Raw genomic sequence first — 17,080 nt, 5'->3', positions numbered from 1 at the left:
TTTTAGATCGGTGGAATGTACTAGTAAATTAATTCAGAAGTGTTTCAAAGGTCCCGGCGAAGGTTAGAGCCCTCCCTCGGGCATGGGTGTGTGTGCTTGTCCTTAGGATAATTTAGGTTAAGTAGTGTGTAAGCTTAGGGACTGATGACCTTAGCAGTTAAGTCCCATAAGATTTCACACACATTTGAACATTTTTAGTGTTTCAAAATAAGTTTCACTGCAGGAAAACTAAGTGCGAAGCAATAATAAAGAATGTGATTACGGGTTTTTCTTTAGACAACCTACAGACAGAACTTAAAGACGTTCCATTTATCTTTATCTGTACAGACGTTTCAAACCACAAAGACCTCAAAATATTTCCAATGCTAGTGCGATGCTTTCATCCAAAGACTGGAATGAATGTAAAAATATTAGATATCCTGAATTTACCTGGTGAAACTGCAGTTATTATATATGATTCTTTAATGCACCTTCTGAAAAAGTCATGGGAATTTGTGCAGATAATGCCAATACAGATTTTGGCGGAGTTCAAAGTGAAGAACAATGTAATGTTTTCTTCAAACTTCGAGAGGGCTCAGGGAGAAAAATAGTTGGTGTGGAGTGCGCAGCGCATACTGCACACAACGATATACAAACATCAGCAGACTTGTTACCGTGGACGTCGAATATATTGTTACGAAGATTTATTCGTACTTTTATATATACACAGTGCATGTCAAAGCTCTCAAACATTTCTGCGAAGAAACAGAAATTCAATAAAAAAGATTCCTGAAATATGGCAAAATACGATGGCTTGCACTTTTTCCTGCAGTAGAGAGAGCCCTGCAAATTGTCTGTACCATCGAAATCTCAACTTTCTATCTCAAGATAAATGTCCAGCTGTGCTACATACACTCTTATTTAATGAATGTTCGGAGCTTTGTACATGTACAAGACGCTTTATTTAATGACTCTGTGAAGATGATGGAAGGAGTTAGAATCCCTTTGCGGAAGTTTTACACTTGTTTATGGATCTCAAAAACAAGTACACAAAGCACTTAGAATAAGATTGTATTCCTCTGAGCATACGAAATAAGTTAAGAAGTCTTGTGGAGAATAGGCAAATCGACAAAAATTATTTTATGGGACATATACGTAACTTCTCTGATAGCTGCATCAAGTACCTACAGAAGTATATGCATCAGTACAATGATTTAAAAAAAAAATAGCCTGAAATGGGCTGATGTGGAACATCCGTACCAATAATTAATTTTGCAGATGCCACCGACGACAACTAACAATAGCTGAAGATAGATTGTTTGAAGAGGTAAATTACATTTCAGATTACGTCAGTCACGATGTTCTGAAGAGATGGGAACGTATGAAGAGCAGCACGGAGGAACGGTGGTTAGAGGTGTTCAAAAACTTAATGAACTGCACATACCACATACAAGCTGCCTGGTCTTCGTCCAATATGTACTCGGCTTACCAGAGACGAACACACCTTCAGAACGTTGATGAATACTATGTGGAATCGGAATCAAAACCGAGATTTAGTAAAAAAAAAAAAAAAAAAAAAAAAAAAAAAAAAAAAAAAAAAGTTACTCATGGACAAAATTTTAAAAATAAATGAAAACTTTTCATTTGTAATTTTAGCACAATCAGGATACATGGTCACTTACCCTCAGTTCCCATCCATATGCATAAAACGTCCTTCATTGACCTTAAGCAAAAACCATTCAAAAATTGCCAGATTCAAAAATTTAATATAGGCACTTGCGAAAATATTTATGAAACTGTAATAAAGATCTAGAATTAAAAAGTAGAACGTCACTTATGTTAGATATACTATTCTAAAAGTAAATGAGTTCTTTTGTCACCTGCGTTTCTTTCCTACTTTCAGAATAACCGACAAACTGAGTCACGTGTTCATAGTCCGTATCCACATCCTCGAAACGTCCCGCATTGCGATTTGAAAAACTTGGCCGCCTTATTATTAGTCATGTCAGTACAACCAATAATTCGACAAAAGTTCAAAGCCCATAGTTCCCCACTAAAGTACTGAAAAAGGAACAGTCATACAAAGGATCAACCAAAACTAAACAAGACTAAACACACATTATCACAAGGAGAACTCAGGAAACAAAAAATGAGGGAAAAGTGTAGTGTAGCAGACAATGTCGCATACTACGATACATCTACATCTACATTTATACTCTGCAAACCACCCAACGGTGTGTGAGGAGGGCACTTTACGTGCCACTGTCATTACCTCCCTTTCCTGTTCCAGTCACGTATGTTTCGCGGGAAGAGCCACTGCCGGAAAGCCTCCGTGCGTGCTCGAACCTATCTAATTTTACATTCGTGATCTCCTCGGGAGTTATAAGTAGGGGGAAGCAATATATTTTATACCTCATCCAGAAACGCACCCTCTCGAAAACTGGACAGCAAGCTAGGCCGCGATGCAGAGCGCCTCTCTTGCAGAGTCTGCCACTTGAGTTTGCTAAACATCTCCGTAACGCTATCACGCTTACCAAATAACCCTGTGACGAAACACGCCGCTCTTCTTTGGATCTTCTCTATCTCCTCTGTCAACCCGACTTGGTATGGATCCCACACTGATGAGCAATACTCAAGTATAGGTCGAACGAGTGTTTTGTAAGCCACCTCCTTTGTTGATGGACTACATTTTCTAAGGACTCTCCCAGTGAATCTCAACCTGGCACCCGCCCTACCAACAAGTAATTTTATATGATCATTCCACTTCAAATCGTTCCGTACGCATACTCCCAGGTATTTTACAGAAGTAACTGCTACCAGTGTTTGTTCCGCTATCATATAATCATACAATAAAGTGTGTGTGTGTATGTGTGTGTTGGCCTTCTTTCTATGTATTCGCAATACATTACATTTGTCTATGTTAAGGGTCAGTTACCACTCCCTGCACCAAGTGCTTATCCGCTGCAGATCTTCCTGCATTTCGCTGCAATTTTCTAATGCTGCAACTTCTCTGTATACTACAGCATCATCCGCGGAAAGCCGCATGGAACTTCCGACATTATCTACTAGGTCATTTATATATATTGTGAAAAGCAATGGACCCATAACACTCCCCTGTGGCACGCCAGAGGTTACTTTAACGTCTGTAGATGTCTCTCCATTGAGAACAACATGCTGTGTTCTGTTTGCTAAGAACTCTCCAATCCAGCCACATAGCTGGTCTGATATTCCGTAGGCTCTTACTTTGTTTATCAGGCGACAGTGCGGAACTGTATCGAACGCCTTCCGGAAGTCAAGGAAAATGGCACCTATGTGGGAGCCTGTATCTAATATTTTCTGGGTCTCATGAACAAATAAAGCGAGTTGGGTCTCACACGATCGCTGTTTCCGGAATCCATGTTGATTCCTACAGAGTAGATTCTGGGTTTCCAGAAATGACATGATACGCGATTAAAAAACGTGTTCTAAAATTCTACAACAGATCGATGTCAGAGATATAGGCCTATAGTTTTGCGCATCTGCTCGACGACCCTTCTTGAAAACTGGAACTACCTGTGCTCTTTTCCAATCATTTGAAACCTTCCGTTCCTCTAGAGACTTGCGGTACACGGCTGTTAGAAGGTGGGCAAGTTCTTTCGCGTACTATGTGTAGAATCGAATTGATATCCCGTCAGGTCCAGTGGAGTTACTTCTGTTGAGTGATTTCAGTTGCTTTTCTATTCCTTGGACACTTATTTCGATGTCAGCCATTTTTTCGTTCGTGCGAGGATTTAGAGAAGGAACTGCAGTGCGGTCTTCCTCTGTGAAACAGCTTTGGAAAAAGGTGTTTAGTATTTCAGCTTTATGCGTGTCATCCTCTGTTTCAATGCCATTATCATCCCAGAGTGTCTGGATATGCTGTTTCGGTCCACTTACTGATTTAGACCAGAACTTCCTAGGATTTTCTGTCAAGTCGGTACATAGAATTTTACTTTCGAATTCACTGAACGCTTCACGCATAGCCCTCCTTACGCTAACTTTGACATCGTTTAGCTTCTGTTTGTCTGAGAGGTTTTGGCTGCGTTTAAATTTGCAGTGAAGCTCTCTTCGCTTTCGCAGTAGTTTCCTAACTTTGTTGTTGAACCACGGTGGGTTTTTCCCGTCCCTCACAGTTTTACTCGGCACGTACATATCTAAAACGCATTTTAGGATTGCCTTGAACTTTTTCCCAAACACTCAACATTGTCAGTGTCGGAACAGAAATTTTCGTTTTGATCTGTTAGGTAGTCTGAAATCTGCCTCCTATTACTCTTGCTAAACAAATAAATCTTCCTCCGTTTTTTTTATATTCCTGTTTACTTCCATATTCAGGGATACTGCAACGGCCTTATGATCACTGATTCGCTGTTCTGCGCTTACAGAGTCGAAAAGTTCGGGTATGTTTGTTATCAGTAGGTCCAAGATGTTATCTCCATGAGTCGGTTCTTTGTTTAATTGCTCGAGGTAATTTTCGGATAGTGCACTCAGTATAATGTCAATCGATGCTCTGTCCCTACCTCCCGTCCTAAACATCCGTCGATATAAAAGAAAGAACATGTGAAATGAGAAAATTGTGTGTCAGTCCAGTGACCACCTATCTCGCAATATTATCTAAAAATAACATTTACTTTTCCTTCCTCCAAATCTTTCCTAAATAGTGAAGTTTTCACAAGCGCTTGTAGCTATGCCTTTTTGTCCTTTTTGAGCGATTAGAAAGGCCAGTGGTTTCTGTAGCTCTTTCAAGCGCAATATGTAATGAGAGTTTTGCTTTCTCATTTGCAACTTCCGACAGATATTTGTGGGAAATACATGTACATGGTGGTTATAACTAAACTTTCGCTACTCGAGACAGCCCCAATGAAAAATGAGTGAAACTTTGTGGAAACATTTGTAAGGAAGTGCGGAAGAGAAATAACGAATAAACCATTTAAAGAAACACATTTTAATTTCCACATGAGAGGGCAACGTATGTTAACTGCGTACCAAGTTTACATTCAGGTTACAGAGTTTGCTAAATGTGACGACCATTGAATCCACGACAGCCTGGAACCACACTAGAGACTGCTTCCTTACATCTCTGCTTTCATCTTCGACCTCCAACTTGTGTTAGTCTACCGTTGATAAATCCTGTTCTTCGGGTAATCCCAGTGCCAGAGATCACATGGGTAGCGATCTTGGTGGCTACACAGTTTGGAGCGATTGACCAATGATTCGGTTTTCTCCAAGTGTGTACGGAGTAACCGAGTTACCTCGCGGGCAGTGTGAGGTGGCGGAGTTCTATCGCGCTTCAAAACAGTCGAGTCCAAAGCACCTCTCTCCCATAGAGCAGGGAACACATGTGGTGAAGCAGACCACAGTATCGTGCGCCATTCGCACTGCACATCCTTGGTCCTCGAAGCCCGAGTTTCTCAAAGGAAAATGGACCAATCACGAACTTCGCCGTAAAGCCACACCATGCATTGATGCGTTCACTATGCGGGGGAACATCATGAACGTTCGTTGGCAACGACGTTCCCCAAATGCGAAAAATGTCAGCGTTCATCGCCCCAGTGAGCGTGAAGTACGCCTCATCACTCCACGAAATGTCCCAAGGCCACAGGTCGTCAGCTTCAACCCTAGCAAGAAACGTAATAGCAAGTCTGCTCGAATCTCCTCGTCATCCACCATTCGAATGATGGATCATTGAATGTTCAGCTGTCGTGACACAGCTCGTACACTGCTTGAAGACTTCACATTGCATCCAGCATTCTCAGCCATGGCAACAGTGACTTCTTCAACAGTGTGGCGCAATTGACTATCCGCCTCTCCCAGGAGGAATTTACGAATCGCCAGTTAATTCGAACTTCCGAACCATGTTCTTCGACCCCAGTGCAGAAAGAAGACGCCTCCGTAATCCTTCAATGCATCGACACTCACGAAGAGCAGCAGGTGTACTGCTGATGTTTTGATGAACAGCTTTACGAATAAAGCACTGATCACTTTGTCCAGACCCACGTTGACTGTTTCTTACTAAAATGCACTCTGATGCTTGTGTTTCAACCCTGCGCCGTCGTACCAGTATCGACACCTAAAGGAAAGCCTTGACAGTAACGCTACTAAAAACACAAATCCTTCAGCGTACAGTCTGAACATGACTCCTATAAATTTGGGTATCCATATGGTTGAACTTCTACACTGTCACAAGTAGCTAAATTTTAATTATAACTGCTCTGTACTTGGAGCCACGTCGTGGGGAGTCTTCGGATATGACTTCGATCACAGCTGATAGTGGCGGGCGAATCTCGTGGCATAATGCTACGTCATGGACACCCTGCATCAATTTTCGTTACCTCTCAAGCGACCTTATCGTGGTACCATTTTTCAACAGAATAATGCTCGTCGACACATGATATGTGTCTCTATGAACTGTCTGCGTGGTGTTGAGGTAGCCCCATGGTCAGCAAGGTCCAGAAAGCAGTCATTGAAAGAACATGTGTGGTACCAACTCGGACGTCAAATCCGTCCCATACACAGTATCGAGGATATGAAGAACCTCTTTGAACAGTTTAGGACCACCTTGCCTCAGGAGAGAACAAAACGACCTGATAATACCCTTACCAACATAATCAGTACATGCATCAAGGCCAGAGGGAGGGAAACGTGGTCCTGATAATTGGACTCATACTGCCGAGTTCTTTGTAGATCTCAATCAATCGCTGAAATAACATTACATACCCTCTCAGCTCATGAAGTTTCGTTTCCTCCTTCATTTCTACGTGCTTCACTTTTTCTTGTCACTTCTTCTTGTCACTTTTCTTTGTATTATTTTCCTAAGTATGCTATTTTTTGCACATTTTGTATGCATGTCTTCGTTATGTAATCATGCGCGAGAATTCTTGGATCCGCCATGGTACTGCCATTCCACTTGGTTCGCCAGTCGGCAGATTAAAGAGTTGCATTAGTTGCAGCCTCACGGATTAGTACAATTAGCAAGCAATAACTCTTCTTACCTGAAACTTGCATCAGTCCTCTTTGAATGCACTGATTTATGTAAATTTTATGTATTTTCCAATTTGTCCTTCTCGTGTTCTCTTTGACGTCGGAAAGTGTGTCTTTCTTGAGATAAATCTTTAAAGTTAATGCGATGGAGAAGTGGTCTGTAAGTATGGGATATGGGCGTAGGGCATACTTCCCATTTACTTCGTTGCGCGATATTCGAAGGGTAAATTGTGAGGAATGTCGTCCATGATCAGTGGCCCAGAAGTAATATGAATATTGGCGACCCGTCATTGTGAACGATTAAATTAACCTGACTGACGATGTTCAATACATCCTTCTCTGTACGTGTTAACTGTGACATGAACCATGCTGAAATCTTCGCAAACAACGTATGTCGAGTCTAGTCAGCTGATTAGAGAATAGCATTCCTCCACTTCAGTCACTTTTGGTTTACAGTATATTAGCACAGAAGTTATAACAGTCTTAGAAGACGAATTCCAGCTGCTATCACTTGAAAGGTTCTTACTGAGGTGTGGGACAATTACACCCACGAATCAATCAACAGTGTCGTTCCTTCTTTACCATTCGAATTACTATCCTGTTGGACGATATATTAGGCACCTACTAAAAAATTAGAATAGGGTTTAAATCATGTCTCAGAGAACACAGGTATGATAACGTCTTTGGAAACCAACTCTCTTTGTATAAGCTCTCTGTGTGCCATGGCTGATCTAGTATTTCACTTAGATGCAACCGTTGATATCATTTGGTGTATCGAGGTGTTGTAGAATTTTCCCGGTAGAAAAGCCTGAATTTTACTTATAAATTCCATAATTGAACGGAAAAAAGTTTCTTGTGTAGATGCGTTTTTCTACCAAACTTTACTAGTTTGCGGAATTTTACGGTTTCATTCTAATTTCACTGCGACGATCTTTATCATGTTCAGTATATGAAGTTAAGAGGGGATACGGAAAACTGAGAATAGGACACAAAGGGAGGGTACTGGAGTGAAGTGGAGGGGCCTTATACTGTGAAACAAATAGTGGGCCGACAGTGGGTCGGCGTTGTTAGTGAGCCGGAATCCTGTGGTGCATTTTATAAAGGATTTGGAAAGCACATTGGTCGTCAGGTGATGGCGCTGTTCGTGCTGTTTCTGCATAGGGAAGGCCACTTGTTAAGTTTTCAGCTTCCTTGAATATTGTCTGGTGCTTCGTTGCAATTACCTTGGTCTGACGTCAACGAGCGTATTCAGGGAAGATCCTGCTCAATGCAGCATGCATATCGCGGGAATCATTGCACCGGTTTTGTATAGATTGGTATTCAGTGCGAAAATGCTCTCTACAATTAACACGGTGTTGGGCAGGTTAGGACTGGCTTCTGATCTGATTCAATCGGAGATAATTGAAACACTGAGACACCGGCGATGTGTCCGTCTGTACAGAACTACGCCTCCTCTACACCATGATGTACTCAGGCAGCCTTTGTCAATCAAAAGTCACTACGTACGTTTTATACGCCGTAACTGAGCTCTTCCCATTTTTCTTTAGTTTCTTTTTCATCGCATCATGTTAAATGCTGTAATAGAAGATGTGGCAACGTTTAAAATTATTCTTCACTAAGACGGCTGTTCACATTCCTTATTACGATCTGACATTGAATTATGTGATGAGGTATGCATGTTTCAAGATTTCGTGCCAGATGCAGTGGGGACTGCACAAATAAGTTGGCTGTCTTTGGCGTAGCTAGTTCGATTTTAATCTTGTTTCTTCCCAGTAAGATTATGTTTTGACACCCTTTCTCCACTGCGGATTTGCTGACAACATGAGTTTCCCTAATGCCACGAGGTGAAGCTTTCACGAATTTACAACGCGACACTCTACATATATGACAGAGGGGCCGACACCGATATCTCTGTGACGTTTACTTTTGTTTGCTTACTAACAAGGCATTATCCATGTCTGTCCACCAGTAAAAAAAGAGTGATTTGTGTCCATATTCCATACCACAGCAATGCTCACTTTCTTGACCGCATCAATAGTTACTGAAGGTTCTACCTGCGACATTTGCTCTGTGGCAGGTTGCGGCCAGTGCCTACGACCTCTCCTGTTTGTCTCGTGAAGCTTGTCCCAATAGTTTCTGCACGTTTGCCGCTCTTTTTTCTAACGTTCCAATCTGCATTGAGATAATGACCATGCTTTCCATATCGATATTCGTATCGTATGCTGCGTCGTTCAGAACATCCATTACTTCCTTTATTGGACAGCGTAACCGCAGTCTCCTGTGTTGGTCGTTGTTCTGCTGACCTATGTAGGTGAGGCTCCCTTCCTTCCGCATACATGGCACTGTCCATGTCGTCAGAGAATTTGCTCCACTCAATGTAAGGAGATTACTCACAGTTTCTTAAAATATTCTAAAGATTACTGCGCCATTGAAAATGTAGTAAGGAGCTGCTGTGCACTGACAGAGCTGGTTCGTTCTGTGTTAATATCTGCACATATAATGCGGCACTGAAAGCACAGAGTACAATGGCCTGTCCAGAGAGACCCCTCCATTTTGGCTGAAGCTGCGGTACAGCTATCGAAGAAGCGCCCAAAAGTAGAGGAGGTAACGAAATGTAACTTCACAGGTTGAGAGGGTATGTGATGTTATTTCAGTGATTACAAAATCGAGTCAAATGTACAAAGAACTGTGCAGTATGAACCTACTTATTATTATGACGTTGTACCCCATCTGGCTTGGATGTATGCACTAACTCGGTTGGGACATAAGGCTGTTGTATCATCCCTTACGTGAAGTTTCCCCACAACTGTTCTAACTACTGCTTGACACTTGACATCCTGGATACTGGGACTGGGATGGGATTGATGTGAGAGCTGGTCTCCTGCTAGGGACAGGTCTGCGAATCTTGCAGACCGTGGGAGTACCTCGACACCATGTGTGGATGATTATTTTTCTGGCGAAACATGGCATCGCGATACTGTCACATGGGAGGTAGCACATGAGGACATAAGATCTCCGTGACATACTGTTGTCCCGTGAGCGTCAGCCATTACCAGCCATGACCTGATGTCAAATCCGACGGCACCCCAGACTGTGATGCCGGGAGTAATGCCGTTGCCTCCCACCACAAAATTGGAAGAATGAGACTTCTTCCTAGTTTGCCGCCATATTCGCAGGCAATGGACATTCAGGGTAGTGCAGAACGTGATTCATTTCTGAACATAATTTGATGCCATTCATCACGACTCCGTGCTTCCCACTGACTACTGCACTCCAAAGACAGCCTTGGGTGTTGACGTATTAATGGCAGCCTGTGCGTGGAATAGTAATTCCCTAGTTTGGCTACTGCTAGTATCTGACCAATTGTGTGGGGTGACACAAAATGATGCAGGGAATTGGATCACAAGAACAGATGAGAAGGGGTCACGGTGTGCACGAAGCACAATACAGTGATCCTTCCTTGTGGTGGCGAACTGTGGCCGACGGAAACCTTGAAGACGAGTCCGCCTGCCCTCGTGATCCCGTCCAGTCGGAGACTGTCACAACTCTGCATGTTGTACGACTCGACCACCTGGCTGAATGGAGACCCACAGCGACGCCCTTTCAAACTCTGTTAGATGCTGACTGCACTTTTCACATGAATACGCCACATCTCCGTGTCCTTCGCAATTATCATTCGATATATGATGCTTTTCACGCCTTGCGTATGTTCTGTCAGGCCTGGTAATGGCACTGAACACTAATAATACTAATGCAATCTAGAGGCCGTTGTGTTAGGCCTGTTGGTCGATTTTGGAATAACCGTGCTAGGAAGCAACGCAACAGCTAACACAAAGAGTATGAATCAGCATGAAATTTACGTAATGAGAGATTTCTGTACTGGAATTAAAGCCTGAATTCTTGTTGTAACTAAACTGGTGCCATGAACAGTCTTCCTTATAGCCTAAGAAAAATACAAGGAAACGTACCAATACTGAAGTCACACAAATCGTATTTTGCAGCAACGGACTGGAAAGAGATAGAAACATGCGCATTGTTTGAAAATGAGGCTGTGTTCATTGTCAATACGTCCCAGAGATGGCAGCACCATAGGGCAGATGGAATTTTACCGCCAGCGGCGAGAATGAGAACTGTTTTAAATACTTAAAATGGCGACGTTTTCCTTACTTGAACAGCGTGCAATCATTCGTTTTCTGAATTTGCGTGGTGTGAAACCAACTGAAATTCATCGACAGTTGAAGGAGACATGTGGTGATGGAGTTATGGATGTGTCGAAAGTGCGTTCGTGGGTGCGACAGTTTACTGAAGGCAGAACATCGTGTGACAACAAACCGAAACAACCTCGGGCTTGCACAAGCCTGTCTGACGACATGATCGAGAAAGTGGAGAGAATTGTTTTGGGGGATCGCCAAATGACTGTTGAACAGATCGCCTCCAGAGTTGGCATTTCTGTGGGTTCTGTGCACACAATCCTGCATGACGACCTGAAAATGCGAAAAGTGTCATCCAGGTGGGTGCCACGAATGCTGACAGACGACCACATGGCTGCCAGTGTGGCATGTTGCCAAGCAATGTTGACGTGCAACAACAGTATGAATGGGACTTTCTTTTCGTCTGTTGTGACAATGGATGAGACGTGGATGCCATTTTTCAATCCAGAAACAAAGCGCCAGTCAGCTCAATGGAAGCACACAGATTCACCGCCACCAAAACAATTTCAGGTAACCGCCAGTGCTGAAAAAATGATGGTGTCCATGTTCTGGGACAGCGAGGACGTAATCCTTACCCATTGCGTTCCAAAGGGCACCACGGTAACAGGTGCATCCTACGAAAATGTTTTGAAGAACAAATTCCTTCCTGAACTGCAACAAAAACGTCCCGGAAGGGCAGCGCGTGCGCTGTTTCACCAAGACAACGCACCCGCACATCGAGCTAACGTTACGCAACAGTTTCTTCGTGATAACAACTTTGAAGTGATTCCTCATGCTTCCTACTCACCTGACCCGGCTCCTAGTGATTTTTGGCTTTTTCCAACAATGAAAGACACTCTCCGTGGCCGCACATTCACCAGCCGTGCTGCTATTGCCTCAGCGATTTTCCAGTGGTCAAAACAGACTCCTAAAGAAGCCTTCGCCGCTGCCATGGAATCATGGCGTCAGCATTGTAAAAATTGTGTACGTCTGCAGGGCGAATACGTCGAGAAGTAACGCCAGTTTCATCGATTTCGGGTGAGTAGTTAATTAGAAAAAAAATCGGAGGCCTTAGAACTTGAATGCACCTCGTATATACATATATATATATATATATATATATATATATATATATATATATATATATATTAAGTTACGCTGACATCATTAATTTACGTCTAATTTTCTGTGATTGCCGATCATACAGTTCATCCACTAAATCTTGATGATTAGCATATATAAGCTATCTTGCAGGATGAAAGAAATTATTACTTCTTATGATTGCAAGCAAAAATCATGCTTGTGAAATAATATTGGCGTGATAAATAAAAATATTCTTGCATCTATGATAACTCTTAGTATATGTATTTTCTTGCATTTTTTATCACACGTATCACTTACTTCTATATTGTTGACGTACGAGTAAAAATTGCACGTCTTTTTTGTGTGAGATCTAAGACATGAGTACTCTCAAGCGAGACTGAAATAAAAGTTGATAAAAAAAATTTGGATATTCCCCGGACATTGCTCCTTTGTTACGATGATAACTTTAAAAGCCTATCTTTGCCGTCTTCTGCGGCAATGTACAAATGTCTTATTACTAAGGAGAAAAGAAAACATTCATAGAAATTAATAACGAGAAAAAAATAAAAAGGTATGATATTATGAGAAAAAATTAAAAGGTAAAGGTATTACACACCGTTCTGCGTGTTACAGAAAACTGCGACTGTGAATATTATTTACACATCCGTCAATGATGTGTACATGTACGGAGTTACACTGATATCCAACCATATCTTCCGTGTGCTTCCCTTTTTTTCTGGAAGTGAATATTGTTGAAACATGCTCAGTATTACCCGTCCCTACAGGTAAACGTATTGCCTGCAGACGATCACGATCCGGAACGACAGCGGCCGGCTGACGCGCGACCAGATCGAGCGCATGGTGGCGGACGCGGAGCGATTCCGCGCGCAGGACGCGGTGGCGCGCGAGCGCGTGAACGAGCGCCACCGGCTGGAGGACTACGCGCTGGCAGTGAAGCGAGCACTCGACGAGGTGGGCAGCCGGCTGGTCGACGAGGGGGCGCGGCAGCGCGCCGCGGCCGCCTGCGACGAGGCGCTCATGTGGCTGGACGCCGTGCCCGACGCCAGCAAGGACGACGTCCAGCGCCGCTTCAGGGAGCTGCAGGCCGTCTGCATGCCCGTCATGACGCGCCTGCACCAGGCCGGCCGCGGCTCGGGGCCCACCATCGAAGAGGTCGAATAGGGTGTCAGGGCTGCCAACAGCCTAGCCCGGAGATAGGCAACCGCTCTGACGAGCTGCTGGAGATCCCTGTGCACGTAGCACTCTGCCCGAATTTCGCCGGCCCAGTCTGAGACCCGTACTTGCCGTACGACAGGAGGTCGATACTGGTGCCGACGAACTAGGTGCGTCGTGCGGAGAACGTGTGAACGTCGTTCGATTTTCCACAAATTGCTGGAGCTCTCTGCTTGCCTCACACTGGGGGAGACCAAAATTTGGAGTGTAACATATTGGGGATCGATTGTGTTGACTGGAGTACCCACTGCTCTGGTTGGATGATGTACATAACGCTAACTGTACTGCTGTCAACTTACAGTGCACCAGACAGTGGGAGTTCTGTATGTACCCTGTGGGGTGCCTGCAGTATGTCATCCCTGGAAAAGAATTGGTGTAGCATTGAAAGAGATCCACATTGGTGTCTGAGCTACCAGCTATCCAGGCTAAATGACAGCTTCAAAATACTGAACTTTAGGCGCTCTTTAAACATATTTCAGTATCCCTGCAGCATATCAGCACAATCCGAGATTTGTATTTACCATATGGGAAATTAAGTGTATGTCTGCAGTCCCATGTTATGGGTGGAAAATATGTGTCAAGTAGAGCTTCAGTGAGCTGTAGGAGTTCTTCACATACACCATATCAAGACTTGGGGGAACTCTACAAAAGGGATTGAAAGTGGTTTACGAATTACCAAATGTTGTAGTTGGGGATATGCTCAACACTGGCGAAAATGGTGTTAAGTTCTGCTGCAATGAAAAGCACAGAATTAGAGCACACACCATACCAACTTTAGGCATTAATGATATATAGTGTCGGCCGCCTGTGCTTTACATGAAAACTGCTAATGTTGAGTGTTGCCACAGTGAGCTGCATCATGACGACGAGCTAAAGGATATGTCATTTTAGGTGTCTGCTCTGGTTGAAGAAAATGAGCAACTCCAAAAGTCAAGTGCCGCTTAGCTAGTGTTAAAAGTTCTTTACGTGCAGCTCAGTATGCCAAACTTTAGCAGGACAGACATGGTGCCAACACTGGTGTTTTCAACTGGTCGATAAAAAACGCGTGTGAGCTCTTTATTAATGTTGTGATTTACCAGTAGTACCCTATCCCTGGAAAAGACCTGAAGTACGTATTAGAAGATATCCACTTAAGTGCCTGGACTACCAGCTAACCAAGCTCTGTAATGGTGTTAAAAATATTGCACTGCAAGACTGATTCAAACGTATTTCGGTTTCATTGCGGCATGCTAGCCTAATCTGAGATTCTACATCAACCATATGGGAGACACGATGGCGCCTTCAGTACCAGCTACTTTGCGTGGATCACGCATAATTTTATATAGAAACTCCGTCAAGCTGGAGGACCTCTGCATTTACGCTATATCGAGATTCGGGAAATACTATATAGTGGACAGTTAGTGGTGTTGTATTACGAGCTGTCCTGATTGGAGACGTGCTGTAAACTGTCAAAGATGATATCAAGTACTGCTGCAAGCAAAATGACGCTCTCTTCACGCATACACACTATAGCAACTTCAGCCATGAGTGATATATAATGTGTTCTGCAGTAATAACTGCCTGTGTTTTAAGTGACAACTGTTGACATCGTGTATTTCTCCTATGAGCTACATCATGATGTGTTCCCAGTATGCCAATTTTGAGCAAGACAGGAACACATTATAGGACATCAACCAATAAACCTGTGGCATCAGCTATGCTGAAAAGAGTTGGTGCTCAAAACGACTAATGAAACTGCCAACTTCTGTTTCACTGTACTGCAGGTATCTATGTATCTTTCTCGGATGTCTATTCATGTCGACTTAGGTCAAAACAAGAGAACCATTGGAGTTGTGTACAGAGTGATATGCGCTGGTTGAAGAATGCGATCCACACTAGCAATGAGATGTCAGGCGACATTTACCAAACTGTAAGACCTCCTTACATGTATCTCGATGTGCTTGCAGTATACTGATCCCAGCCATGAGTTGGGATTCACTACTGTCACATTGTTACCTGTACTGACTGAAGACTTTGCCATTACACACACAGTATTACTTGCATGCAGCATACTGATCCCTGCAAATATTTGAAACCCGATGTACAAGGAATTGACTGATGATAAATTGAGTACATGCTGATTTGTGTCATGGTACTCAAGAAGGAATTGCAAATTGCAGTAGCAGTTCAGTTGGTACGAATGTCTTCAGTAAACGAGTTGTTCTTTGCGTTTTTGCGAAAGGCTCATCATACCCAAGCAACCTTCTCTTAAAGCTCCTACAGTCTTGCATAATAGTATCACAACCGTGCTACGAAGAAAGTTGCATTGTTTGTGACTAGCTTCGCGAACACAACTTGCCGACAGAACAGAGGAAATAGACAGCAATGTTCGCCAGAGTGGCACTCTTATGTGGAAGAAACTGGCTTGTTTGACAAAATTGATCGAAGGCATTTTGTCAGATTGAGAATATATTTTACAGTTAACTAAAAGAGGGCTTCACATTTTCAATTAAATCTCATACATCCAGAGATTCATTTATCTAATGTACGCTGTTACAGACTTTCCTGTCTATGAAATAAACTGTTGGGGGACGTTTTGCCTCTGCTCTATAACAATCTCATTTTCCTATTATTTCTTATAGGTTTTAGCATTAATTACCAGGTGCGGTTTGCGTCGTGCTCGGGTTGAATTTCGAGCTGCTGGAAGGCTCTTTTAGAACTTCTCAACTGAAGTCTGTGCAGGTAATCTAAACACTAAGTCCACAGTTAAGAAGCTAACCATTGGAGTCTAAAACCGCTAGTATGGGGCGAAAATAATGACTACGACTATGAACCAGTATTTAATTTCTAAAGCAACGTCAATACCTGTGAAGTCAACGTAGGTTTCCTTAACCTTGAGGGACTGTAATGAAATTCAAGTTTCATTCTTCCTCGTATACTGATGTTTTAATAACATGTGATACATTACTTCTTCTTAGTCAAGCAGGATGATAGAACGTGGCCTATCAGGTTTTATTAGTGTTTTCGGTCTCTCTTTCTATTCCTACTCACAGTCTCTCTCTCTCTCTCTCTCTCTCTCTCTCTCTCTCTCTCTCTCACACACACACACACACACACACACACACAATTTCCTTCGCATTGAATTTACAGTACGGGTAGGACGACGGCTCTTCCTTGTTGGTCGTACAAATGTAGTGGAAAGCATATGGTTTCTTAGGGCATTTCACATATATAAAGACCATCCACATCTATAATTATTTACAAACGTAGGCACAAATGAAGGGCATCTTGCGGAGTTGAGTATGCAAAGTGCTAAGCGTCTCAAAACCTAACAAAATTCTGTTCGAATAGGCAGATTTATATTGCTTTTCGCATTAGTTAATGTGAAAAGAAATATAAATCTGCAGCAATATAAATTTGCAGCAACAGATTTAGTGAGCACAAGGTAAAACTTACTTGGAATGAAATAGGATGTGGAAGGATATCAGCTGTGTCTTTTTCGAAAGAACCATCCCAGGTTCTCCCTTAGCAATGTGAATCTGACTCACCGAACACAGCTTTAATCCCTTAGCAATGTGAATCTGACTCACCGAACACAGCTGTAATCCCTTGTCCTAGTA

At 42.9% G+C, this 17,080-nt stretch overlaps 1 protein-coding gene across 1 annotated transcript in view; it reads left to right on the top strand.

The window, feature by feature from the left end:
* The window catches only part of LOC126161817 (heat shock protein 70 B2-like), a 160,501-nt gene extending 147,071 nt beyond the window's left edge, over window positions 1-13,430 (top strand). The window contains exon 7 of the mRNA XM_049917921.1: window positions 13,053-13,430. Within this exon, the coding sequence (XP_049773878.1) occupies window positions 13,053-13,430 (378 nt within the window). The remainder of the gene's footprint in view (window positions 1-13,052) is intronic.
* Window positions 13,431-17,080: the final 3,650 nt, after the last annotated feature.

This window comes from Schistocerca cancellata, chromosome 1 (genome assembly GCF_023864275.1).
Source record: "Schistocerca cancellata isolate TAMUIC-IGC-003103 chromosome 1, iqSchCanc2.1, whole genome shotgun sequence".
NCBI classification, from domain to species: domain Eukaryota; kingdom Metazoa; phylum Arthropoda; class Insecta; order Orthoptera; family Acrididae; genus Schistocerca; species Schistocerca cancellata.
The sequence above is the reverse complement of the archived record's forward strand: the minus strand, read 5'-3'. Positions and strand labels throughout refer to the sequence as shown.